Source organism: Trichophyton verrucosum (genome assembly GCF_000151505.1).
Source record: "Trichophyton verrucosum HKI 0517 chromosome Unknown contig00084_1.f1.exp, whole genome shotgun sequence".
NCBI lineage: Eukaryota > Fungi > Ascomycota > Eurotiomycetes > Onygenales > Arthrodermataceae > Trichophyton > Trichophyton verrucosum.
In genome coordinates this window covers 17,360-44,301 of record NW_003315585.1, presented here as the reverse complement: position 1 = coordinate 44,301, position 26,942 = coordinate 17,360, and the positions used below count along the sequence as shown (strand labels likewise).

The 26,942-nt window shown below is 47.3% G+C and overlaps 10 protein-coding genes across 10 annotated transcripts; 8 read left to right on the top strand and 2 right to left on the bottom strand.

Annotated features, from left to right (window-relative positions):
• Positions 1–478: 478 nt before the first annotated feature.
• On the top strand, positions 479–2,863 carry TRV_00867 (NACHT and TPR domain protein; the record flags this gene model as incomplete). Its single annotated transcript, XM_003024902.1, has 3 exons — positions 479–847; positions 900–1,908; positions 1,992–2,863. The coding sequence occupies 3 exons, from the start codon at positions 479–481 to the stop codon at positions 2,861–2,863; spliced, it is 2,250 nt and encodes a 749-aa protein (XP_003024948.1).
• Positions 2,864–2,914: 51 nt separating this feature from the next.
• TRV_00866 (uncharacterized protein) lies at positions 2,915–4,945 on the top strand (the record flags this gene model as incomplete). The annotated part of the gene is made up of 1 exon (XM_003024901.1): positions 2,915–4,945. The coding sequence occupies one exon, from the start codon at positions 2,915–2,917 to the stop codon at positions 4,943–4,945; it is 2,031 nt and encodes a 676-aa protein (XP_003024947.1).
• A 498-nt stretch (positions 4,946–5,443) lies between these two features.
• On the top strand, positions 5,444–6,568 carry TRV_00865 (uncharacterized protein; the record flags this gene model as incomplete). The annotated part of the gene is made up of 2 exons (XM_003024900.1): positions 5,444–5,791; positions 5,990–6,568. 2 exons carry the CDS (start codon positions 5,444–5,446, stop codon positions 6,566–6,568), a joined length of 927 nt encoding a protein of 308 aa, XP_003024946.1.
• A 1,209-nt stretch (positions 6,569–7,777) lies between these two features.
• On the top strand, positions 7,778–9,553 carry TRV_00864 (uncharacterized protein; the record flags this gene model as incomplete). The annotated part of the gene is made up of 5 exons (XM_003024899.1): positions 7,778–8,304; positions 8,341–8,654; positions 8,721–8,881; positions 8,958–9,260; positions 9,320–9,553. The coding sequence occupies 5 exons, from the start codon at positions 7,778–7,780 to the stop codon at positions 9,551–9,553; spliced, it is 1,539 nt and encodes a 512-aa protein (XP_003024945.1).
• A 260-nt stretch (positions 9,554–9,813) lies between these two features.
• Positions 9,814–11,191, bottom strand: TRV_00863 (Leucine Rich Repeat domain protein; the record flags this gene model as incomplete). The annotated part of the gene is made up of 3 exons (XM_003024898.1): positions 9,814–10,491; positions 10,556–11,060; positions 11,133–11,191. 3 exons carry the CDS (start codon positions 11,189–11,191, stop codon positions 9,814–9,816), a joined length of 1,242 nt encoding a protein of 413 aa, XP_003024944.1.
• Positions 11,192–13,892: 2,701 nt separating this feature from the next.
• TRV_00862 (uncharacterized protein) lies at positions 13,893–15,017 on the bottom strand (the record flags this gene model as incomplete). The annotated part of the gene is made up of 1 exon (XM_003024897.1): positions 13,893–15,017. One exon carries the CDS (start codon positions 15,015–15,017, stop codon positions 13,893–13,895), a length of 1,125 nt encoding a protein of 374 aa, XP_003024943.1.
• A 1,917-nt stretch (positions 15,018–16,934) lies between these two features.
• TRV_00861 (uncharacterized protein) lies at positions 16,935–17,726 on the top strand (the record flags this gene model as incomplete). Its single annotated transcript, XM_003024896.1, has 1 exon — positions 16,935–17,726. One exon carries the CDS (start codon positions 16,935–16,937, stop codon positions 17,724–17,726), a length of 792 nt encoding a protein of 263 aa, XP_003024942.1.
• Positions 17,727–18,129: 403 nt separating this feature from the next.
• Positions 18,130–20,066, top strand: TRV_00860 (uncharacterized protein; the record flags this gene model as incomplete). The annotated part of the gene is made up of 3 exons (XM_003024895.1): positions 18,130–18,354; positions 18,499–19,921; positions 20,029–20,066. 3 exons carry the CDS (start codon positions 18,130–18,132, stop codon positions 20,064–20,066), a joined length of 1,686 nt encoding a protein of 561 aa, XP_003024941.1.
• A 680-nt stretch (positions 20,067–20,746) lies between these two features.
• Positions 20,747–24,091, top strand: TRV_00859 (uncharacterized protein; the record flags this gene model as incomplete). The annotated part of the gene is made up of 3 exons (XM_003024894.1): positions 20,747–20,904; positions 20,981–23,670; positions 23,742–24,091. The coding sequence occupies 3 exons, from the start codon at positions 20,747–20,749 to the stop codon at positions 24,089–24,091; spliced, it is 3,198 nt and encodes a 1,065-aa protein (XP_003024940.1).
• Positions 24,092–25,039: 948 nt separating this feature from the next.
• On the top strand, positions 25,040–26,770 carry TRV_00858 (uncharacterized protein; the record flags this gene model as incomplete). The annotated part of the gene is made up of 1 exon (XM_003024893.1): positions 25,040–26,770. The coding sequence occupies one exon, from the start codon at positions 25,040–25,042 to the stop codon at positions 26,768–26,770; it is 1,731 nt and encodes a 576-aa protein (XP_003024939.1).
• Positions 26,771–26,942: the final 172 nt, after the last annotated feature.

Here is a 26,942-nt window from a genome sequence, read left to right as displayed (position 1 = left end):
AATAGGCTGCTTCAACGTCAACCGCTTTCTTTTCACCCTCTTCCCGGTTATATTGTCAGTTTGTAACTGGTTGTGCCAGGAGTTATGATATTTAAGCATGCCCATGGCCAATGGATCAACTAAGTGACTAGTTAGTTCGATAGCGTCTCCTCGTGCACTTATTGGACCCATGTCTTCCTGCTCAAGATTAGTGGGGGGGCCCGCGGACGTGCGAGCCTTGTTCGCATCCTTCATGACAGCAACGAGAACGACCTTGCATTTGCGAAGGATTCATCTCCAATCCTATTACGAAGTGGGGTGAGCTTAGTCCCCTCGCATAAGATACCCCTGCCCGCAATGGAGTGCCTATCGATGGACCTATATAAACCATGAGGTCTCCCAAGACGAATCCTCCATTTCTTCCATGAGAACATAAGCCGCCACTCTTTAGAAGAAGAAAGCATCAAATAATTGATTCTAATCTACCGAATGCGTGAGGATGGGTGGAGAATACAACCAAATTCCTATTGTCTTCCAGGAAGCAATAAAGAAGTATGAGGAAATCACTAAAAAACCGCTACTTGATCCCGCCTTGCTTGAGATCACATCCACCGACGCTCTGCTGGATAAAATCGAGAAGGAAAATGGCAAATTCGACGAATTTCGGTCAACCAGGCACGGCTTATTCGATGCGCTAGAATGTGCTCTGAAGCCCATCGAGCTGGTTGGGAATCTTGTGTCCGGGGCAGCTTCTATAGCGTTTCCTCCAAGCTCTCTTGTGTTTGGTTCAGTCCTTTATTTAATGGATGCCGCTAAAGGAGTTTCTGCTTCTTACAATGCTATCAAGGACTTGATGGACTCACTTGAGGTATGGCCTACGAGAGAATTAGGTTGTTCTTCAACTAACATAAAAAATATAGAATTTTACCGTTCGGTTACGCATATACAACCGCGAGCTTATTTCAAATGAGTTGAGTAAACATCTTAGTGATATCCTTGTCGTTCTGATTGAGGTCTTCGCCTTATCCCGAAAGGCAATCAAGGGAGGCAGGTTTCTCAAGTTTGCCAGGAACGTTTTGGTTGGCAATGACGACAAAATTAAGGAGGCAGTTGGAAGGCTCGCCAAACTCACTGAAACTGAACACCGTCTTGTGGGTGCCGAAACATTAACAGAGACCAAGAAGACGAGCCGTGCCGTTGATGACGTCGCAATCAATCTCGCTGCCACAAGCTTGACCGTGGACAAAACAAGCCACTCGGTTTCTCAGATGAGTCTCGAAGTCACGGACATGAACCAAAAACTGAATAACCTCATACAAGAAACGGAATCGTCAAACGAGATCTCAAAAGCTGAACAAGACAGAAATCACCAAGAGTTTATCAAAGGAGCACTCGAGCCTTCGGTCACTGCTTATGACTGGTACGATAAAATCAATAAGTCTCGAGTTAAGGACACTGGAGACTGGATTAGAAATGAACCATTTTTTATATCCTGGGTAGAGAAGAAGATACCTATTTTGCGAGTCTCTGGTAACCCAGGAGCCGGAAAGTCTTACCTCTCATCCAACATGATAACATATCTCAATGGCGAGTATCCACAGCTTGTGCATCATTCTTCTCGTGTCTCAGTGGGGTATTTCTTCTTCAAGGATGATAACCCGAAAACAAGGTCTATTCACCAAGCACTTCGTGACATGGCATATCAAATCAGTCAAAATGACCCAGTTTACGCGAAGTATATTGTGACAAGCGCCCTCACGGCCGAAGATGTTAGCACCATCGAAAGTGCCTGGCGAACGCTCTTCGTCAATTTCTTCGTCAAAAAGTCAAATGTGGCCAGCAGTGTTTATTTGCTGCTTGATGGGGTTGATGAAGCATTTGATGCCGAAATACAGCCGTTTTTTGATCTTGTTAGGGACATAAATGAAGGTACACATTTGAACCTCAAAGTCACGGAGACTTTTTTTTTCTTGGAAATTTTTGAGGGAGGCTTTCGTTAACGTCTTTTTTAGTGACCGATAATCCTCGAATTCAGCTAGCCATAGTTGGCAGGCCCCAACTCGGCGATCTTATCTCTGAATCTCTTGAGGTGGATGATGTTCCTACGATCTATATCACAGAAAATAAAAACTCAACCGATATTATTTGTTTCATCGAGAATAATATTCGAAAGTCGAACATTCTTAAGAGAGTCTCGGCAAGACTACGATCCGAAATTGTCAAGAAACTTTCTGATCGGGCTCAAGGCATGTTTATTTGGGTTCAACTAATGTTGAAAGAGCTATTGAAGAAAAGAAGCGAGTCAGCTATCCGCGAAGCCCTTAATTCTGCGCCTCGTGGCTTGGATGAAATGCTCTCTCATGTCCTCACAAGTTTCTCTTTGACTCTTGTTGACGATTATCCAGATACCCTAAACGAGTTGCTAGCTTGGGTAACATGTGCCCAGTGGCCCCTGACACTGAGAGAGCTTGATACGATTTTAAAGCTCAAATCCCCTGACGGGGATGGTATGATCTATCTGGAAGGACCCCTTCGGAGACAGTTTGCTTCTTTCTTCAACCTTAATCGCGAAGATGGATTAACTACTGCCGAACTACATCTTATGAATCCAAACGTTGCTGGCTCAGATGACGAAGAATCTAGTGATGGTACCCAAGTGGAGACTTTTGAAGATGCAGATGATACAACTCAGTTTGACTCGAACCCAGACACAACGACGGTTACATTTTGCCATTCATCCCTAGGAGACTTCTTTCGGGGTGCCAAGGGCAAAGTTTCCGCAGGTGACGGATATCCCAGTATCGGAGTCGACTTCAATGACGCTCAATTTAATGTCACGAAGTTATGCCTGGAGCTTTTGTGCAACGAAGATGGAGAGGATTAAACCACAAGCTTAAGATATGATGCGGATGGGCACTGGCCAAAACACCTCTATATGCTTAGTGCATCTAAAAAGTCAGCGCTTGATATTTCGTGTGATGAAGAGTCCATGTTAAAATCAGAGGATACAGCCGCAAGCTTACGATATTATGCAGCTAAGAACTGGCCAAAACATCTTCTTAAGCTTGATCACTCAAAAATGAAAAATGCGCAAAAGATACAAATAGTCACTTTATTGTGTCGAATGTTTACCCAACAAAGTACCATGAAATATTGGATATTTACTGTCGGGCCACCATTCTTGACTACGGAAAACCTGGGACAAGTCAGAAAATGGCTGGATGATGAGCAAATTGTAGCTGAACTACCCCCTGATAGTCAAGAATTTGTCAGGTCAACTTCTAGCTCACCTGCAGACACATTTAAGTCATTAGTCCAAGTTGTCGAAAGATACTGGCTTGGTGATTTACTAGGGCATTCCGAAACTTGCTGCGACATGGTTTTCAACTATTTTTGCCTTAGGGATGGGACTCCAGATCTGCAGCATGAAGGTTGCAACTCCGCCGCGACACTTATCTCCCTAGCCGAGCGGTTGGGCATGGAGAAAACAGCCAATTGGTATCGGAGAGTTGCTGTGACTTTACGTGACAAGGGTTTCCTTGAAGAGGCCTTGACGTACTTTACCAAATCATTAGAGCTTGACAGTACTCTGTGGCACTCGCGTGGTGGTATGGCAGCAACATATTTCCAGCTGGGGCAGTATGAGAAAGTTATTGAACTGCACGCATCATTAATATCCGAAGTTCAACAGGGTACGGGGAAACCAGCTGGAGTGAATAAGTATCTTCATGCAATGCATGAGGGGACGGCTGAATGTTATGCCAAACTGGGGGATACGACAAATGCGTTGAAATATTACAAGAAAGGCCACAGCGTTTCCCCTCAATGCAACAAATGTATCTGCCAACTTCTACTTTTGATGGATGCTCAGAACCTCTGCGAAGATATAATCTTGACATTGAAAGCTATGCAAGGGAAGATGACCCCAACCGGAGATTGCTCTTATTTGGCCGTCTTCGTATATATCAACTTTGATGTTAACTCAGATTACTTCAAACTTGTTGCGCGAGCTGCAAGAAAAACCGGTCAAGAGAATTTTTTCATCGATGCTTGCCGAGAGGCGATTCGTGTGACAAAAAAGCTGTTAATCTCGGTTGAGTCAAGCAAGCTAGAGCTTTGTCTTGCGGATTTCTATTATAAGTATACAAGGGAGCAAGCCAAAGCTTTAAGGATATGGAACAAGCTGATTGAGTCCTTTGCAGAACCAAGACTGGGAAGTGCCATATTCTTCGTCAAAGATGAGGCAACAGACCGGCTAGCTACGCATTACAGCCGAAATCTATGGCAAGCCGGCATTGATTCTTCAGATGCAGAAAACGACGTCCAGAATTTAGAGCGGTTAGCGAAACAGGAGTCAAACCCTCACGACAGTGGCTCCTCCATATCATACGCTGCAAATAAGGCTGCCATTCGCCTTGGGCTGTGGTATCGGCTACAAGATAGAAAGGAGGATGCAGACGCCTGTTTTCGGCCATCGATTAAATACGCGCTTGAATTATTGTCAAGTGATGACCCGGAAAATGACACATTCGCTTACAAAACCCTTAGGGAGGTGCTCTTGGCAACCGGTGAGGATGAGCTAGTCATTCCCATTTTCTATTGCCTAGTAGCAATGGTCAACGATTCGATGAGGACTAAAACGGGGATGTGGAGGAGGGGAAATCAAGATGAAACCACTGGTGACGAGCCTTTCATTGGGGAATGTAACGGATGCCAGAAACTACTTCGAGGGAGCGACAACGTCTACGTCTGCACTTATTGTCTTGGGATGATGTTGTTTTGCGAAAAATGTGAACAGCTCGCAAAAGACGGTGTGATACCTGATGGGGTTTGCAGTATATCACATGTATGGATGCTTATCCCACGCAACCCCGATCCATATGTGACTGGCAAGTTTCGTATTGGAGGAGTTCTTGTTGATTTAGAAGCCTTTAAAAAGCAGCTAGCCAGGCGTTGGGGCCTTTGATCGGGATACATACTCAAGGCTAACGAGGGACAACGGCGATTCTCGGCATTTCTAGTAGTATTCTCGAATGCTACGTAATGTTTGGTTATGTCCAGGACCTCTCCCTGTAGTAGGAGGTGTGTCAATAGTGTCCGAGGATGCAGTGTTTTGATCGAGGCGGCTGTCTCTACTTCCTTCCGCCTTGCTTTCGCGGGCTAGAATATATATCAACACTTCGGTCTTTCCTATTGCGGAAAGTTGTGGTGTTTAGAAATATCAACTTCTCCTCCGCTTCTCCCCCTTGCTTCGCTTTGCTGTACTTAGTTAAGGGGACTGTTTACATTTTCGCTTCAGGTTATTATGAAAAGAACTACATTGCATTGATTTTCATGCACCCGAGCGATTCTATCTCTCTGAGAAACAGGCTGATGCGCCTGATGCGGTCGGATCGCACAGACGAAGCGCGACCATTGCTTGCCACCCATCACCATCTAACACCAACTTCCAGCCCCACCAGATATGCCGGTGAGGACAGCTCGAGTTGATCTCTCATCTCTCATCAGGCATGCCGTTTTGGCATTCCTCGTGATATACGCAACCACCGCTGAGGCAAGTTGTGAATGCGGCTTCGTCATCAACGATACTCAGGACTACTACACTCACCTCATACATAACAATTTCAGCACCTACTCGCCAACAAAGCCACTAAGTACGAACCCCAAGTTCACCCGTGACTGGGCAATTCAGAAATGGGGGTTGCCAGTGATGAACTGGGCGACCCCCTTGCCTATACTCAACCGCCCTGAGAATGTATACCTTGAAAATGGCCAGTTGACGCTGCGGCAAGAAGGGTATTCAAAGGAGTCTGTAATGTCTGCACATAACGTTAGCGTATCGTCAATCGCCAGTCGTGCTTCCAATATCTTGCATGGAAGCTTTCGGGCAGATATGATAATGGAAAATGCTTCGGGAGGCAGCGTGGCTGGGTTCTTCTGGTATCGCGTCTGTACTCCTTATCCAAATTGGCTTCTCCTTTATGAGAAAGAGTACTAATGGGGGGAACAGGATGACAAAAACGAAATCGATATCGAAATCCTGACGAGAGAGTTCAAGCCCGACTCCATGTTGGTTCATTACACCACGCATCCGGCCTTGGATGATCGGGGATGGCTGATTGATAATGCAACTGAGATCATTGCGTTAAAGGGACACCGGCCAGCCGAGCATTTCCAACTCCATCGGTTCGACTGGACGAAAGAAGAGCTGCGGTTCTACCAAAATTCCAAGGTAGTGCACACCAACAACCTCCGCATTCCAAAGGACGAAGGAAGCGTTTACCTGAACCTCTGGGCAGACGGGGGGATGTGGAGCGGATCTCCAAGCACGACTGACGTGTATCTCCGAGTCAAGCATCTTTCGATATACCACAACACCAGCGCAAGCGAGAACGGGACGGACACTGCCTTTTCCCGGCGGTGCCAGAGGGCCGGTGGCCTTTCAACTGAGACCGTATGCTATGATGTGCATATCAACAGCGGCTTGCAGGTTCCATCCTCCAAAAGTAAGAGTCTGGCGCCGCGCCCCTTTTGGGTGCTATTTCTCTTCTCTCTTGCCCTGGCCAGCGCCATCACTTCACTACCATGACTTTGCTGTAATAATATTCCTCCTGCCACTATCCACCCCCTCCCCCGCCTTTTCTTTCTATTTCTTTTTCCTTTTTTTTTCCCGCAAGGTGTTCATCTCTTCGAGGGTCCTCTTGACGTTGTATTAGTTATATCAATTTAATTGTTGGGTAAAAACACGTGTGCAGCTGCACCCTATATATCCTTGTCCGCCCTTTGCTCCTGATTTCGGGCCTTTTTGCTTTGCTTTTTGTCCTCCGTTCCTCCGCAGCCACTCACAGCCCGGGTGATCGCAATCGGCTCCAGGCACTCGATGAATAATGCTCCCCACTGGCCGGATATTAACGGAGGCCGGTTCAATTCCGGCCTCTTGGCTGGTTCCAGTGCTCCTGGCCAATTGTAGGCGTGGCGATTGAGGTTTGACTTTGAACGTCCTTGTAGCTTGCATGTACTATTCTGCGCCGGCTGGAGACAAAAGGAACATGAGAAACGACATCAGGGTGCCATCTTCAATCGAACTGCTCGTAAGTCCATCCCTGAGCCTTGAGGGAGAAGGGTTTAGAGGGGCGTATGGGACCTCACCGGGACTCCTGGAGGCTGAAATGTACTTTGATACCGCGTTTATAGACGATCTGATAATCTAATCTGTCAGCTGGCCAGACCGGGCCAGGCGGGTTTGGGTTCGCCAGTGCCGCCAACGACAGTTTACCTAATCAAGCCATGAGCCTCCTCTGCCTATTTGATATCGACGATATCAACATGGCAGGACTCTATATAAGCCCCAGGGACGATGCCAGCGTCATCTACGATGCATTTGCTGGGTTATACCCAAGAAAGCCGCCCTATTTCGTCATCTGATCAAGCAACGGCTTGTCAGGTCCCTCTCTTCCTGTCCAGCTTTCGTAATTAGTGCGTGAGGCCGGTATCAATTCCGGCCTCAAGAAGGATATATAATGCTGCCATTTTTCCCCTCCAGGTTCTCATTTTTCCCTTCCTTTCTACCATTTTACCCAGGCCAAATAGGTGAATCTGTACTTCGTTGCTGCACCATACCATTTCCCACACCTGAAAAGCCCCTTTGCCCCCTTTATTTACATCTACTCCCCCCTATACATATATACATAGGCTCGCCACCCATTCCCACAGAGGAAGACGCACCCACAACACCACATCCCCCCCTACCATATCTTCAAGGCCCTTGCTCTTCCCCAGTCATCCATCATCCATCACCATGACTCGTATCGAGGATGTTCCTACTTCAACCATGAAGGCCTTCCCTCATGTGTTTGACGATCCCCAATCCATCCCCAAGTCCGTTGACCCCTTCACCATCACCGCTGCGTCAGGATTCATGCCTACCATCCTGCCAGCAACCACCCTGCCGGAGGTATTCGCTCCTCTATCCTCCATCATGGACCGCCTCCCTGTCCGCAGGGCCGATGGCACCCCCGGGCTGCTTGCTACCTATGAACTGGGTGACGTCGTCCATGCGGAGCTCCCTGATCTCACGGATGAGATTGACAAGATTGTCACCCCTGATGGCAAGCCAGATCTATATATGCTTACAGCCATATTCAGAGACTACTCCTTCCTTGCCTCTTCTTACCTCTTGGAGCCCTGCTGGAAGTCCTGGAACACTAGTCCTGACCAGGGCTATGGTCTTGGACGTGATAGACTCCCTCACTCTATTGCTGGCCCAATGTATAAGAGTGCTCAGATGTATGCTGTCCCTCCATGCTCCCTTCAGCCACCATTACTGTATGTACGATGATGTCATGCTAACGTTGTTGATAGCTTGGATCTTCCTCCATTCCTTTCTTATGCTGCCTCGTATGCTCTGTTCAACTATGCCCTTGCCGACACCTCCAAGGGATATGACTACTCCAACTTGAGGCTCATCCGTGGCTTCGAGCACGGTCTTGACCCTGCCAGCTCTGAAGCTGGCTTTATTCTTACCCACGTGTACATGGTCAAGGAGACTGGCTCCCTTGTCGACGGTGTCGTCCGCATCCTCAATGCCGTTGAGCAAGGTGCTGACCGTGCTACCGTAAATGATGCCTACCGTACCATCCTTGCTGGCATGACCAAGATCGAGGAGTGCATGGAAGGTATGTCAACCAATGCACTGCAACCCCTTTATAATGCATAGTAACTCAGCTCACATTGATACCTAGACATGTGGAAGAACTCCAAGCCAGGTGACTACATCTCTTTCCGTGTGTTCATCTTCGGCATCACCTCCCAGACCATGTTCCCCAACGGCGTCGTCTATGAGGGCATCGAAGATAACCAGCCCTTGAACTTCCGTGGAGAGTCTGGAGCCAACGACAGCATCGTAAGCCTATCTTCATACCAGCCCCAATATATGAAGATGACCCTAGCTAACCTCGTTCTTACTCTACAACTTATAGATCCCACTACTGGATCATCTCTGCCAGATCCCCATGCCTGATACTCCACTCACTAAGATCTTGCATGAGTTCCGTGCTTACCGCCCATTGCCCCACCGCAAGTTCCTTGCCCATGTCGCTGCTAAGTCCGCCGAGCTCGACATCCCCAAGTACTCCATGCAGGACCCAGAGACCGTCTTCCTCTACCTAAAGACACTCGACCACGTTCGCAGCTTCCGATGGAGACACTGGCTCTTCGCCAGAGAATACATCATCAAGCGCACCTCCCATCCAACTGCTACCGGAGGAAGTCCCATCGTCACCGTAAGTTTTGTCTCCTACCTTCCTGGCCTTGTCGATATGGCTATTAACCTGGTATATAGTGGCTTCCCAACCAGCTCTTTGCTGTCATGGATCTCATGATTGCCACTTATGACAATGCTATCGTTCCGATGTTGAAGAACGGAGCTGGCACAAAGGGCGAGAACCTTGGTTCATTCGACAAGTACAAGGACCAGGTCGAAGAGATGATGGAGCTTGTACGAGATCAGAGGGATAAGTTGGATAAGGAAGTTCTCAAATGGTGCCAGGAGCGTGGTGTCCCAACCAACCAGTAAATTGGTTACTAATACCCATTTCTTTCCTTTTATTCACTATCCTGTATTTCCCTCTTTTATTTGTCCCAGAATCATTTTACACGCGAATCATGAACTAGAGTAGGAGGCATGTTGATTAGGGATATTCTTCCCATTTCTTAAACTGTCGCCTTAGCCTTACGACTATTATCAAGTATTTAGATTGAAGAATTAAAAGTCACAGATTATCTACTATCACAAATATAAGCTTTCATTGCATAAGAAATCATATACCGCTTAATTTATCGAAAAGTAATCCCTTTACTGCGTCCATACTCAATTGCATCTCTGCTAATTGGAGTCGCGGGGTTCAACAACAAGATCCTTTCTAGTTTCATATTTGGAGCATCCGCGAGTAACTTAACCGAGTACCCCGTAACTTCAGTAAGCGACAAATTTAGCATCTTTAGGTTGGGCATCGTATCCGTAATGACTTCTGTGATGCTATCATTCATACCCATAATGCCAGGAATACCCAGTTCCGTTACTAAGCGTAAGTGCCCTTTCTTCATGAAAGGGACCAGCTCCTCTGCAGTGATATTGCAGTATGCAATATTAAGAATCGTTAAATCTGGAGTCAGACTTGATTCCAGGGCAGAAAAATATCCGTCAAGCATGAAGCCTACGTCGTATGAGAGGCTGTAAAAGCTTATTTCTCTCAATTTTGAGAGGCCAGTTAGGAAGCTGTATACGGGTATGGTCCCAATAGCTGGATCGACAAGAACAGAGTTCAAAGTTAATTCTTCCAAACCCTTTGGCAATGCCTTAAGTGCAGCATCCAAGGTGAACTTGCTGAGGGAAAGTGCACATAGAGACGGGTGATCAGATAGGTCTGTGTCCACACCATGGAGCTCCATCTCTACATCAACGCCGGAAACCTCTAGGTTTTCAAGCACGGGCATGGTATCCTTTAATGAGCTCTATATATTTCCAAGATTAGCGATAATGCTTACACGCAATGACTGCGGGTATAGTGCTTCTTACATCAAAGAAGAATGGGTTCGCGACGGTCATCTCATAAAAGGTGAGGCATAAACTTCGCATCCGTGGTGCAGGAGAGCAACTCTTCCAATCCTGTCGTTTCTTTGCTTCACCCAGTAAAAGTTTGGCGTATTCGATAGTATGGCATGCTGCAAGCAGAGAATTGAATTCTGCAAAAGTCAGCTCACGGTGCCAGACAACCAACTGTTTCAGGCCAGTAAAATCATGGAGTATTTTGATGTCTTCCGGTGCTGCTAATTGAACATTCAAACTAAGTTCGGCGAGTCTTGGACATCTCGAAAGGAGACGTAAAGTTTTCGAGGCGTTTTGCGGAGTAACGCAGCCAACAACAGCGGATTCTATGAACTTAGCATGCCGCACGCAATATGCACGAACTGCCTGGAAGGGAACGGTGTGTTGTCTCGCGAGAGTGAAATCCACCCGTGAAAAGGCTTGGCCCAGAGACACAGTTAGCTGACTCCACCTTTTAGAGACCCGAAGCAGTTTTCTGTTTATCCATCAAGGACACGTTCATCAGCGGGATTCTAAGTAGAGACGGGATGTAGCGGCTGTCACCTACAGCAGCGCTGGCACATTGAAATGCTGAAGAACCATGGCAATAATTTCGGGAGGGAACATAGAAAATGGATCCCGCCGTGGTGGGTTTATAGCTCGATCAAGCTTCGCTTTGAGAGTTTCGATTTTCTAACAATTCTGAGTTAGCTTGTATTCGAATATGAATAGAAGGAAGAAGGTTCACCCACAGATCGGTTACCATCCTCTGAGTCTACTGATTTAAGAGCGTGCTCATACAGTCTTAGGGCATCTTCGAATCTCTTCTTCAGCTGTAGAACCTGAGCTGTACGCAGATAGCCCTGTGTGAAACTGTTAATATCGTTTGTGCGCAGAATTTGTCTATTGTTAGCGGGGTATGCATATGGGATTTCCTACTCGTGCGTCTGACTTGTCGAGTTTGAGCATTCGTCTCCCATCCTTGAGGGCTAGGTCCAAGTCGCCCAGTTTACAGTATGTAGCGGACCTGTTGTCCAATATCCTCATTCTATCATCTTCTGCTTGGTCCAAGGCCTGGATTTAACATTATTTGATGCATTAGAAATGACTCAACTATGGTCTTCAAGCAATGGAGTAAGTTACCGTCGTGAAAGCTGTCAGAGCATTGGCATAGTTCCGTTGCGCGTACTGGCTTTGGCCGTAGGCTAGAAGTGCTCGCCTATCATCAGCAGCACCTAGATCGCCGGCTGGATCCATAAAGACGTTGATGTTAGCTCGTGAAGCAGTAAAGCGCGCGGCGGCTAATCATGAGACGTTGGATTTAACTAAACTCAACTCCGGGTTGCGGCTTAAATAACTCACTCACTAGTTATCTAAGTTAGTTAATAACCCCTGCATCGCCAACTGGCAAGCAGTTAAGCAGCGAACTCGGAACTTAGATTCTATTACTAGTTACCTAACTAACTAGTTAAGTAGCTATCTCAACGATTTAGGTACATGGCTCCTACAGATACTCTTCTTTTCACGGTTTAACTACAGAGGTTAGCTACTTATACCACGAAAATAATTCGAGAAATTAGTTAACTAGTGCTAAATAACTAGCTAGTTAGTCATTAATCGTTGACCACGAGCTCGTTATGGAGTATATTATCGATATTCCCACAAACCTAGTAATTGCTATAGACTAAACTGTGTTTCCAAGTGTCAGTTAAGTGCTGATGATGCCCTCCCCATGGTCTATCTACGGGATAATCGATTTCAGCTCTCATCGGGCGGTTTAAGAAGCTAGTTAAGGCATTGAGCTTCACTAATTCTCAGTGAGGAGACTGGTCTATGATGACATACCAGAAAACAGCCAAATTTGGGGTCACAAGTCACTCGTGTGTCTGTGTCTTGCAAGATATCGCAATTACGGCTTGTCTATGCACCTATAGATGACTGGGCATGCATGGGAAGAAAGCAGAGCTTTGTCAATTAACTAACGTCCTGAAACCTGCTATAGCCTTGTGTATAAAACTGACTCCGAGGCGGATAAAGGTGCTGTGTGCCAGTTGGCTATGAGATTAGCATACATAGGACTTCACCTTTTCCCTTGTCGTTCTATGGGATTCCTTATAGGTATGGGTGGTTGTGATTTGCTTTTAGTCCAGCCGTAATACAGTTGAAAAGTAGTGTCCGCAAAAGATTTTAAACGTAGTTCCTCCAGCATTTAGTTACTTCTGGCTCGTGAATTTGACATTAGTCTAGTATCGACACACAGGAGTTAGGTATAGAAGCTCCATTCACTAGACAGGAAATCGAGAGGCCTGAGTACGGTATCCTTCCTATGAATTGACAGGGCTTCCTGATCCTTTTTTTTTTTTGGTTCTGATCGGCGTCAAAGGCATTTTTCTCCACTACGTCCAGCATTCCCAAACCATATACACAAGTCCCAGCATGCAGTTTTGTCTTCCAAGACCTGTCGTGCGTTGGTTGCATTTGGTATTTGGTAGGACGGGTGGATATCTAATGATAGCCCCTTCGACAATATATCGAAACACGGCCGGCTGTATTGGTAATAAGATACGGAATAGAATTTTGGTAAATTCGGAATCCAATGGATAGACCACTATACGTCCATGGGGGTTGACTTGCATTTACTTTTGAAAATAGACAGACCATGCTTAGCGGAGGATGCGTCATCGATCAAGAGGTTGATGATGGGCACTGGCGTGCGTAGAGTTCTACTTACTGGTGTAATAAAGACCCGTCGTCTTCCGGTGTAGAAGGTCATTTTTGGGGCACGACCCTGGGAAAGCCACATATGCGGTCTTTGTACGATACAAAGGAGCAAGAGTTTACATACTCTCAGCATAAATAACTACATCAGTCAAATACTGGTGCAAATGACAATTAGGTGTCCTATCAAATTACGACGATGATCTGATAGGCAATGTAGAACTCTGTGGGAGGCAATTTGTTTTTCATGCAAGGAAAAGGATAGCTGAGGGCAGGAGGGAAAGAAATAGGAGGCAAGTAAAATGTATTATTATAAAATGCAGTAAGTAATGCAAATATCCCACCCGACCTTGTCCAGTCCTATACTCCACTACTTAATGAGATAGTGAAATACACTTTTTTGTACGCTTGTGCAATCGAGAAAAACTCCATATTCGCCAGGCAAGTAAGACGGTAACGAAAATTCAAAGATAGTTGGGAAAAGGAAGGAGCTCGAGAATGTAGAGAGGCATGAATGTAAATGGTGGCTCACAATGGCTGGGTATTCTCGCATGAAAATAAAGAAAATGTGTAAAAAGGAAAGGGTATTAAATGAATAGTTATATAGTAGTCAAGAAAGGAAGAAGCCTAGGATGCCGATGAGTAAGAACATAAGAGAAAATGGCAGCGGACGGAAGCTCGAGCATGCGCCTGAAGGAAGTGAAGCAGTCACGAAGTTCGGCCCACAAGCAACGTTGACTTGCGTTGCAGCCGTGACATAAACTTCTGAAACAGGCTGCTGCTTGTTTCCGGCCGCCTGACGAAGTATTTTCATAGTGGGAGGTAGACATTTCCCGCACTTTGGTCGTCCGGCAGAGAGGGAATAGCCCAAGGTGAGGTGGTAGATGTACACGTTCGCCGTCATACTGGGGTCAGTAATTGCTTCTGCAAAGCAATAATTGTTCGTCTCTGGGTTCGTCAGACATGTTGCATCACGCATAGCTCTGTACGCCAGGAATCCAGTCTTGGCAGCAATGACCAACGGGTTTCCTTTGGTCAGGTCCTCATTGCAGACACCTTTCTTCCCAATTTCCTCGGCGTAATAAGACAGTAGGGAGGTGCATTTATCTGCATCTACAGCACATGCTGAACCAAGAGTCTGGGTGATGGAGGAAAAGGTCTTCGTTTTCTGGAAAAAGGAGCTGGATGTGGTGAGAAGGACGGATATGGGGATGCAGTCATTGAAGGTCGCATTTGACAAAAAGCTGTCGAAAAATTCCATACAGCTTGTGGTTGTGTTCTCGCTGCGATTGGTATCGAAGGCGGTAGGGGCAGGTCCGACGGAAACTGTGGGAGATGCGACGATAATACTGGTTTTTACCGGATCGCCAGAGTGCGATGGCTTTAGGATGACCGAAGGCTTCGTAGTTGGAGTGGCTGTCTCATGGTCTGGGGAGTCCCTCTTTTGTCGCTGGTGTTGGATGACGATATTATTATTAGCAGTGTCTGTTGGCGCTGATAGGCCTGCATCGACATTGATCGGCCGTAGTTCTACTGCTAGGCCAGAACCAAACTGACGGTTGTCTAGAAGAGTGTCACCAGGCACGATGCTTGGGTCTGGCAAAGCCCTGATACTGTAAGCGCTGGCGGGATGTATTATTACAGCCCCCAGCAGGTGAAGTATCAAAGCCCAAGATATGACGGCTACGAGGGTAGTTGTTGGCGGGAAAAGCTGCAGCCGTGGACGAAGCGCCATCCCACCCTTAGATGTCTTTCTCCTTCACTCCTATACTCTGTACCAGATGCGGAACTAGCGGATTAATTATTGGATTAAGGCGTAGTAGATGTTGAAGTTGGGATGTCATAGGGTCGTAAGCGAGCGTGTCGATCAAAGAATGGCGCCTTGGAGCAGGACGAAAAGAGAGAATAGAATTCCATGGGCTGGCCTGCCCATGATAATAACTAAACGAATGAACGGTCCTGACAGACAGGACAACTGTCGCCTTGGTGAAAGGGCGAAAAAATGGAAAGAGGAAAAGGGAGGGAGAGAAAGAAGGTGTGGATGGGAATGATAAATATAGGCCCCTGGGCCTGGCCTTACGCCGCCTGCCCGGAAGCTCGCATGAAAGGCGTTAGCACCGGCTCTAGATTCTCAGCTGGCCGAAGGAATTTCGACTTGCTCGTTACTTGTTACTGCGTTGGACCTCTGTCCCTGACAGGGCAGCCCCCGTTTACTGGTAACTTTGCCTTTGTGGGTGTTAGAGATTTTTGCTTTTTCCCCCTCCCCTCTTCATCTCCTCTTTCTTTTTTGCCTCTGGTTTTGGAGGAATTGCTGCGGACGGAGTGTTGTAGTGCAGTTGGCCCTGACACGTTCTTTTCCAGGGGTTTCGCATGGTGTCCCTTTTAGTGGACGGCTAGTCGCAGATGGGGCCTCCACTTGCTTTTACTTCGGTCGCCTTGCCTGGCCGATGAAATCGCTTCCTACAGGCACATCTTGACAGGGTCTTGTGGCCGGAGACGAGGAAAAAGGCCATCGTTCTCCGTATAGAGAAAGCTTAGAGCTATGGAGACACCAGTCAATATGATGTAATCACTAAATGTCAAAGGGATAATGAACCGATATCTCACTTGCATCTCGGCCCCATAGTGATAAGATGCCACTGAACTGTCAATCCCAGATCATCGTCTTCCAGAGAATTCCACCACGAGGCCAAGCCCGTGCCTGGGCGGGAACTGCACAGAATCGCTAGTTTCGAGACAAGACCCCAAACTCCTGGTTCAAGGCACGGCCCTCGCTTAAAAACTTGCAGCATCCAACATTCTCACTACTGGCTTTCTCCGTATCAACCAATTGTCACCTGGGTTTGCAGGGCAAAAGGCTCGGTTGAGGAGCGATTAATAACGGATACACGGGGGTTCCGCCAGCCCTGCAGCTCTAGATGCGTGATCCAGGCAGACACAACGGCACACTTACCGTAGCAATATAGGTAGCCAATCGCCATGGTCGCCTTGTCAAGCCTATTTATATATAATACTGCGAATCTCCGGACTGGGATGCCTTGGATACCATGACCGAGAATCCTCTCGCCGCCAGGCTATGCGGTTTTGACACTATGGCCTCTGACCTTCGCATGGGTAGGCGACTCTTTGGTTGGAATACATGCCGGTCAAGGCACTTACGCAGCAGCCAACATATCCTGCCATCGAATGCCTAGGCTTCCGTAGATAGTGATGCAAGATGGTCCGGCCGCCGTGGACGGGCATCTAATATTGCAAACCTCCCTCCCCACCCCCTTGGCTGGTTGGCACCCGTAAATCGTGGCAGACGACGCCAGGTAGAACGCACTCTGCTGCAAGGAAGGCATCCACGGTCCTCCCTCCCTTTCATCTCAGCTCAGCTCAGCTCAGCTCATCTCATCTCGTCATGTCTCGTCTTGTCTTGTCCCTGGACCGTCCATCATGTCCGTGATGTTTCTTGCATCTTCGACGTCTGACGTCCGGCGTCTCCAACCACGACTACGACTATCCACGTGACCTACGAGAGGTCCCCGCTATCGCCTTCTCTTCTCTATACAAAACAAGCAAGACGCAAGAGCAGGACGGAAGAGAAGGGAAGCGGACGATGCGATAGCCAGAGACAACCAACGGCCAGCTTGATACCACACACAGCATCATGGCGGCAGGCTCTCCCAACCTCTACTCGTTCCCCGAACCGGGCGACCTCCAGAAACAGCTTAGGAAGTATGTGCTGCAATCACAGAACGCCGCGTTAGCAAGACACTCGACCTTCCGCGTCGCCGTTTCAGGCGGCTCGCTCCCAGCGGTTCTGGCGAGCTCTCTGCTTGCTCCCGGTGATGGAACGGATGAAGACACGCCTCAGTTTGCCTCGTGGGATATCTTCTTCGCGGACGAGCGAGTTGTAGCCCTTGATCACCCCGATAGCAATTATGGGCTGTTGAAGAAGGAGTTGCTCGACAAGATACCAACAGACCAGCTTGGCCAGCCGACGGTTCACCCCATTGAGCTAAACGACGATATCCAGGAGGTGGCCGATCAGTATCAGGACGAGCTGAGACGCTCGTTTGCCGCCAAGGATAGTGTCAAAACGCCTGTTTTCGACCTTATTCTGCTTGGGTGCGGGCCAGACGGCCACACCTGCAGCCTCTTTCCGGGGCATGAACTGCTGCTGGAGAAGGACTCATGGGTCGCTCCCATAGAAGATTCGCCGAAACCACCGCCGAAGAGAATCACGCTGACCTTGCCAGTGGTCACTCACGGATTAAGAGTTGCTTTCGTCGCTACAGGCGGTGGCAAGAAGGAGATACTGTCCCAGATATTTGATCAAAGTGAGGGCAGATCGCTTCCCTGTGCGATGGTCAATACCGCTGCTGGTGAGAAGGTTAGCTGGTTCACCGACTCGGCCGCTTCTCAACATGTTAGGTTCCCCAAGCGCGAGAACCTCTAGCTGTTGAGTTTATGTTATGATAAACGAATGTTCAAGAAAAAAGGAGCAGAACTGTTGGGCCGATACACTCGGGCAGGAATTTTAAAAGGCATGGGAATTGCTCGGTATAATACGGGATATTTGTTAGAACAGCCATCAGCCCACACAGGAAGTAGCTACGGCATGATCAACTATTTTAATTATTTGTCTCTCTTTTTCATTTTGCCCGTCGGGTCTAGTAGATAACAAGTCTCATAAGCTGCCGGGGATATATAAGTCATATTCATTTCCCATACAATTTACCATAGTGTTGTGCGTGTAATTGTGAGGATGTGATCTCTGTGTAATGCTGCTCACTATTGGTATTTGGTCGTTTATTTAAATTGCTATCCTCCCGTCTCTCCTGCTCGGACTTGGGACTAAGATGCGCCAAAGCCCCCAACCACCTTTCAACTACAAGCAACCACCCAGTATCATTATCCCTTCTCAAGGATATCGTTCTCCTTACTTAATCCCTCCTGGCTATTGTTACGCTCCTTTACATCCATCGAGTCAAGAGAAGAATCGCGGAAACGTCATGCCAATCCCAACACGATCGCTATCAGTTCGTGAACCTCAGAAAAGACAAGCGGTCAACGGAGATTCAACGGTATGCGCAAAACATTATAAAGCAAGCCTACAGCCCAAGGATAAGAAAATATGGACACCTTTCAAGTCGAAATGACCAAGAAGGCTAACTGAAATACCCGTCTGCGAATAATAGTTGTCGTTGTCACCCGTCAAACAATCACAGTTACCGCTCGGCAGTCGAAGCTCAGGGTCCAGACGATTAACCACCAGCTCGGAGATCTTACACTACGAAAGCAGTAGCGGACTTGGAATTACATACGGGAACGCGAACGGTGGCGGAAGCAGCAATGGCATACCGGAGAAGAAGAGCTTTCTGCCCCAGAGGCGAACGATTCCTAGGCCGCAGAGTCTACAAATACCGCAGTCAACGGTACAAAGTGCCAGGTCAAGACAGTCGGGGGAGAGCCGATTAGAAGGTATTAAGTCTACAAGGACTGCGCCGTTGCCTTCTGAGAGTGCAAATTCACGTCCAGGTTCATCCAGAGCCAGGTCACCAACGAAGCCGAAACCAGAACCCAAACGAGCCCTGGCCAAACCTCCCAACTCTGCACCGCCAGCGAGACAAATGCGCTCCTCGTCACTGCTACACCCAGCTGCGCCAAAGTTAGTCAATATTGCTTCGCATGCGAGACATCAAAGCCAGATAATTAATCTCGACACGGCAAAATCGAGACCGCAGTCAAGTGGCAGACCTAGCTCGTACTACCCAGGGTCAAAGCTTGCAGGCGCTCCATCGCCAACATATCAAGCGCGGTTTGGTCTTAAGAAGCCTTCCAAAAGCACTACAAACTCACCGGAGACGCTTTTTGAGAACCCTTCGCCTTCACCCACACCTCCCGAAGACCAGCTGTCCCCAGAACAGACACTTGCATTACAAACTGAGCTTCTACAACTTCACGTCCTGCACTCACAAGGTCTTCAGACAAAAGCCAAATGGGAAGCTCATGCCGAAAGGCATTATAGGAAACTGCACGAGTCCGTTAAGGCGAGTTATAGGCGGGAACAAGAGAGATACAAGTACCAGAATCTCCAAGCTGTCAAGAAGTTTGAAGAGAAATCGAGGAGCTTGAGCAGTGGACACGACTTTACTATTCAGATGGGGATACTCTCACGAGTTATCCAGGAGGTAACTCATCTTACAGAGTCAGAGGACAGCCAGTATAATACTGTCGTTGGAGTCTTCGAAGAATGGACCCAACATGTTGCCAAGCTCAAGCAGAGCAGGGAATTAAAGGATGATGGCGAAGTAAACAGAGATAAGCTTCTGTCAAACATTGACGAAGATGGGGAAATGCAATTCATCGACCCCTTACCTCCACAATGGAAGGAGGACATTGCAGCGTTATCGGTGCAACTCTCCCAGCTGGCTGGTAACCTGGATGACCTGGACATACCCAAGACGACTGAAACAGACAAGTTTGGCAGGCCAGTTGACTTCTCTGAGTCTGCTCTACTGAAGACTGTTACCGGGCATAAATCCCTGGTATCTTCGATGATCGAGGAGCTGGATATGATTTACAGCATTGAAATGGAGATTATGGAATTCGAAATCCTGTGGATGGAACGCGCGCTGGAGAGTGTTGGAGGTACGACTGAGTTATGATGCGTCTATAGATGGATATGCCCAACTCATGATGTTATGGATATGACCACCACGCTGCTAGTTACCTATGATATTCTGCACAATCTATAGCGAATGGCACAAAGAAGTTACACTTTGCAGACTCGTAGAAGCAGATTACATAATAAAGCCAAGACGATGAGGTCATCATATCGCACGTGATTAATTATCTAATCAACTACCAGGAGCTTGTGGGGTAACTAGAAGAGACGACAGCGTCGAAAACCACGAATTCGGGAGCAATAACGAACAAACGAGAAGCCATCCTGAACAATATCTCGAACGGCTGATTTTGCGGACACGAGGCAGAAGAGATCTTCCAGGATCTGTCTACGATTCGTAAGGAGACGCGAGATTTCGGTACCTTTCCAGTGGCGTTTCAATTCTCCTGATAGCACTACTTCGACGTGCCTGGAAGTGGCCTCCTTGACTCTGCTATAGCTTACTCCAAGCTGCTTTTTGTGTGCGTGGAGCTTCATATGATTCCAGACTGAAGCCTGGGGTTGAAATCTCTCCTTTGCCCCTATAGAGAGTGACAGAAGCCATTTAGACAAGCTCTTTATATCCTAACAAGTGTTAATTCAACATCAGCACCGCGATTTTCAGCCCCTTGCCACCCACATATTTGCACCTTCTATCCGGATGGGAAAGTTATTCGGGACAACCGTGACGATTCTAGGCTCCAAATAAGTTGTGTGCACCAGCTTTAGGGAGCACAAAGCCCGGATAATGTTTGGCATACATCTTAGTACGATTTGAACGTCTGAAAGAGGCATCTGACGATTCGACGATGAAATCATCACTTCATAAACGTATCCTTCTCCGAGAGCAGGGTGATAGTACGCTGTACTCCAGCATTCGTGGGTTTTACGGCGATAAGGCATGGATCGATGATCTGGATATAGTCAACGAACTAGGAGGCCATAATGGTTGCGTCAACGCCTTATCGTACGTTTGTGCAGTTTCAATTGATCTAAATAGGCCACAGTTGACGGAATTGCTAACGAAATATATCTAACAATAGATGGTCGAACTCTGGGAAACTTCTTGCTTCAGGCTCTGATGACAAACATTTAAACATCTTCTCATATCAACCTGAATCGACGGAGGCATCATTCTTCCTCAACACAACAATTGTTACTGGCCATTCAGCAAACATATTCTCTGTGAAGTTCATGCCACATTCGAACGATGGGACCCTGGTATCCTGCGCCGGTGATTCCGAAGTCCGTGTTTTTGATATCGAGCATCAAGGAAGGTCTGCAGCTACGGAAACTCCTGCTATTACCTCGGCTCGAAGACGAAGGATTAGTAATTTCTTCAGTGGAATGCGTTATTTGACAGAGAATAACACGAACTCCCGGGTATATCGGTCACACGCAGATCGAGTCAAACGAATTGTCACCGAGAATTCCCCTCATCATTTCCTCACCTGCTCCGAGGACGGGGAAGTTAGACAGTGGGATCTACGGCAGCCGTCGTCCGCATATCCATCTCCTCGTGGTGGCCAGGGCTTCATGGCTTTTAGGCCCGGCCTGAGGCATGACGACTCCAACGTTCCGCCGCCGTTGATATCTTACAAACGGTACAACCTCGATTTGAACACCATATCCTGCTCTTCCAGCCAGCCACACTACATCGCGCTTGGAGGTGCCCATCTCCACTGCTTTCTACACGATAGGCGGATGCTAGGCCGTGATTTACAAGCTGAGCGTGGTCAGCCTGGAAGCCACAATCCTCCAAAATCCCAGCATGACAACGAGGCCATGGGGAAGGCTACACGTTGCGTAAAGAGATTTGCTCCGCGCGGCCAGAAAAAGATGAAAAGGAGAGATAACGGGCACATTACAGCTTGCAAAATTAGCAATGCAAACCCAAATGAGATGATTGTCAGCTGGTCTGGAGAACATATTTACAGCTTCGACTTAGTCCGCAACGACGATGCATTGGACCATAAGGATGAGGACAACAGGGAATGTTTGGATGGCATAAGTACTGGAAGAGCTAAGAAATCCAAAAATAGGAAAAGGAAGCGAGGAAAAGCCCGATCCGTCAGCTCTGCTAGCAGTGGATCCCGTCACCAATCCCGGCTTCGCCCTGAGAGTAACGAATCAGAAGACCTAGCTTTTAGAGTTCGTTACCGGAATGGCGAGCTCGAAGATATTCCTTTCGACTCACTTCCAGGGACAAGCCTGGCTGACACACCACAGGAGGTCCTTGAGAGGGCACGCGAATCTGTTCTCAACGAGGCCCAGAAGCTGAGTCTTCGAATAGCCAAGGGGCTGGTTGAAGTTCGAAAATTGCTTTTTTCGGTAGATGCTTCCACCCGTGAGGCTGTCGAGGAACAGTCGATGGCTGATCCCACCCCATATACTTCGTCATTTACTGCAGTCCTTGGGCTTGCAGCGACATATTTGCCTGAAATGGATGACGTTATAAGAAATTGGGGATACCCCTTGAATCCTACACATGGAGATGTTGTTTTTCAGCAGGCTCTGCGCAGTAACAGGGAGTCATCTCGTCGGTTTATTCAAGCCTCTGGCACCTTAGCCAGGGTACTTGGCGGTAGAATACAAACAGCATCGGGTGGTGAGAGCCCACAGCTTCAATTTTTCCGCCAGATTGAACCAGCTCCTACCGAAAACGGAATCATTGACAATAGCAGTCAGTTTGGGTACGATTTCTTGAAGGCAATTGTACTCTGGCTTGAAGGAGGGAGACCAGCCCTGCTAGAAGGATTTAAAGAGAGGCCTTCTGAACGTCGCAATGCTGCTAGATTCCCCATTCCGCAATCTGCAACAGACGAGGCCATCGATACCATTCTGATACAATACTTGAAGGGATTGGCTGGGAACAATCCTATTGTGAACGTTGATACCTCGAGATTCGAGCTTGATGAATCTCGTGTGATTTTTTCCTCTCAATCTCATGCAGTGAATGCTTTTGCCCAGGCAATTAGACTGCCTTTAGAAGACCTTTCTGGTGCAGCCATGTCATCAATTGACGGGGAAGGGATCTCAAGGGATAATTCTAATCTATCTGCCCTTGACCGCCGTGCTGCCACTCGATTCTGGGGTTTAAAGGTAGGGAGGGGTATTTTGATGGACGTTGGTGAGGGTGTTAACTTTGAATTTGTCAATCGTGCCTTCGGAGGCCTTCGAGCTACGCTTGAAGAGGATGATGATGATGAAGATGACGAAAGAGAAAGACTACAGGAGGACATCGATCCCAACGAAGAAGAAGAGGAAATATCCGAACTTCGCGTTCTGAATAGACACTCACGCCACAATCGACACTCACATCGAGAACCCATCCCCAGACATGATGTCGAGGACCATGATATTCAAAGCTCATCTGAAGAGGATGATGAAGAAGAGAGTGAAGATTCAGAGAGTGAGAGTGATAGCAGCGACTACGACTCTGAGAACGAAAGGTTAAGGGAAGATGATGATGAAGATGAATTTGGAATATCCACCCAACTATCTTCAGCGTGTCGTAACTCGGTAGAGTCACATGTTCCCTGTTCTTCTCACCTCAACGTTTACCAAGGCCATTGCAATGTGAAGACTGTTAAGGACGTGAACTATTTCGGTTTGGACGATGAATATGTTGTGAGTGGAAGCGATGACGGAAACGTTTTCATATGGGATCGAAAGACATCGGATCTACTCAACATCCTCAACGGGGATAGTGATGTAGTCAATGTGGTCCAAGGTACGAGAGAATCATTGCGACAGGAGTAAGGCTTTGGGATTGCTGCATATGATAACTAAAAATACATTTAGGTCATCCATACGAACCCCTTCTCGCTGTGTCGGGAATTGACCAGACGATTAAAATATTCTCGCCCGATAATCGAGCACAAGACGATGCTAGCAATGGCATCAACATTGCCGACCCTGATGCCCAATCCGATCTAACTGTGGGTGTCGAGAGTGCGTTAGACCAGACAAATATGAGAAGCCCCGGACTTGCAAGTAGAAAACGCTTGCATGACAGCTACCAGATTCTAAGCCGGAATGATGTGGACCGCCAAGGGGGGATGAATGAGGCCTTTCTTACGGTACGTTTATTGCAACCCTTGACTATACTTCGAAGAGGACTATCATTCGCCGAGTGGGCGGCGTTGTTCTAAAACAAAGGCCTATCGTGCCACTTGACGCTACCACCCCACATGTGCTCGTACTTTGCACGTTGATCTTGAAAGTAGCTCCGATACTCATGACGAATTTTCATAAAATTTAGAGAAGCATGCTCGCCCGTGTAGCGGCAACGCTTAGGGACAGACATAATGTTAGGCTTGGATTTGCCGGCGCTCACACTGGGGGAGACGAGCATCAGATTGTGCTAGATGAGAACTGTTCTGTAAGTCAACCTTGCCTAGATGGCATCGCATTCACAGTTACTAATTGCTTGTGTCCATATAAATAGGTTATGTGATTAGCCACTCAAATGTCTCCCCAGGCAGCTACCAATTATCCTTAGCAATTCGAAATATATTTTATTCTCTGACCTTTTTCTATACCCGTCCTCGCTGCCTTTTCCGATGTTATGGGAATGTGCATCGAACCGGCATCGGGTATACTTTACTTCTGCCGTTTGCATGCACTGGAGCTAGTTGCATAACTGTTCAAGAATATTATTAGGAATCATTTGATAACTTGCAGCCAGCCATCTAGGCCAATAACCACCTAAGGCACTTATTAAGGAGCTGGCTTTCTTATGTCAATGCTTCTCATGGGCTATCTCTTAACAGAGCTTAAGATGTCTAAAGCAGCGCAGGTGATGAAAGTGATCTCTAACAATCGCATGGGTCAACTCACCCCCTACGATCTGATCTCCAGGAGGGCCAGGTCAATCACGTGACCAGTTAATTTTTCCTCCATGGTGGCCACCGTAAGGTGATATGCAAGCCTCCAACTACAGACCCCGTCGGTTCGCCCATATATCGTGTCATCTTCTAGCCAAAAGCTGTTGATGCGTATTTCTGTGCCTCCCAAAACTACCCATGATATTCCCTTTTTTTTTTTTCGATATTTATCCCTTACCCCACCAGGAAACCTGTTCTAAGGAATAGTATAGCATGTCTCTACAGAAAAATGAGACATGTGAGCCAGATTTATTGAAAAGGCGTCGAGAATGCTCTTTCATGATTCGCATTGATCCCTATAATCCGATTCGACATTTTCAACGTGGCTTAACCTACCAGGCGCTTGGATTTCCCGACTTAGCTGCTGCTGATGCCTACCGCGCCCTTACCTTATTCGATTCCGTAATCGACCCCGATACAAGCGAATATCCGGCTCGAAAACGAGTTGATTTGGAATCCTTTTCAGACTTGAGCTCGCTTGAGGTTTCGGATGGGAGTGGAGGTAATACTGAGGATTATGGAAACTGCCTCGATGTTGAAAGCCCCGCGTTCGAACCCCTTTCGGATAAGGAATATACCGAGCATATCTTTGAAGTTTACGAATTATTGGTGAAATCTCTTGCCCAATGCGGGTGTTTGAGGGATGCCTATGACATGTGTGTGCAGGCTATGAACTTACCTACAGACGGGGTTAAAGGGAAAGTGCGAAACACAGAGCTACCGTTGTTACTCAACAAAATCAAAGAAGCCGCCATTTCTACTAACGTGAATTCAACCGGCTTTGATCCTATGACTCTTCCTGCTCAAGGTCACGCTAGGCGATCATTATACCCATGGAACACTCACGAACCGGATCGAAACAAACCAGAGATTGTAAGATATCTGAATGAACGGCTGGCCCGGGTAGCACCCAAATGCGAAGTTCGCACAACAACTTTACCATCTTTGCACGAGAGTGTTGTGAATGGAAATTTACGCGAAGACATCACTTTTGAAGGTGGTAACGTTTCTATCCAACTTGGCTTATTTGCGAAAGAAGACATTGCTCCAGGCGAGATACTATTGCATGAATCATCAATGTTGACAGCGACAAATCGACTGCATGATGATATATGCGATGCTTGTAATGGTCGCTTACCAGAACTCTCATCCCCTGAACCACCTGTTGCTTGCGAAGATTGCCATGATACTATATTCTGCAGTCAAACGTGCCATGATCTAGCCCAGGAACTCTACCACACTGCAATGTGTGGGCAAGATGGGCTAGAGTCTATAGGCAAAGATGTCCCGGATCCAAAAGATAAAGCTGATTATCTGTACCTTTTACTGCTCGAGCGTTCTATTGCAATGGCAGCCACTCAAGATATCCACCCTCTTGACCTCCCAGAAGTCAAATACATATGGGGTGACTTTTCCTCTTTGGATGGCAAAGGAGATGATATTTTTGATACAACTTTCACTAAAAGACCAGCATCCGCTACATTACCGTTTTCTTTTCAGCTTAATATCGTCCAGCCTATGCGTATTCTGGATGAGATGGGGATTGATCCATTCAAATCATTAGATCGGTACGACACTTGGGTCTTGAATACCCTGTATGCCAAATTTCGCGGAACTGCATCTGGTCGTCTATCTACATGGGATGGCGGTCCTGAAGTTTGTGCTGTACATCCTCTGTGGTGTCTAGCAAATCATAGCTGCGATCCAAATGTTCGATGGGAATGGGGTGGCGAGATCACTTTTACTGCTAGAACCGATGAGGGGAGGGTCAAGTGGGGTCCAGAATCCAGGTCTAGCAAGGGAGGTATCTCGAAAGGCGAAGAAATTCTAAATCACTATTGCGATGTTAGCCTTCCTGTTAAGAAAAGACGCGAATGGGCCATGGGCGCGTTGGGAGGAGCTTGTCTATGTGAACGCTGTATCTGGGAAGCTGCACAAACTTAGGCCCATGCATCTAGATTAGACTAAATTACCAACAGTCATCCATTTGAACTTGTCATTTGCACCAAGATACTGTTACCAGGCCTTCATATGTTCTATAATCTATGACACCCACTCGCCGCATTGATGTTGTTCAGAGGAAACCAAGGCTACAAACTGCTTTAAGAATTCCAAC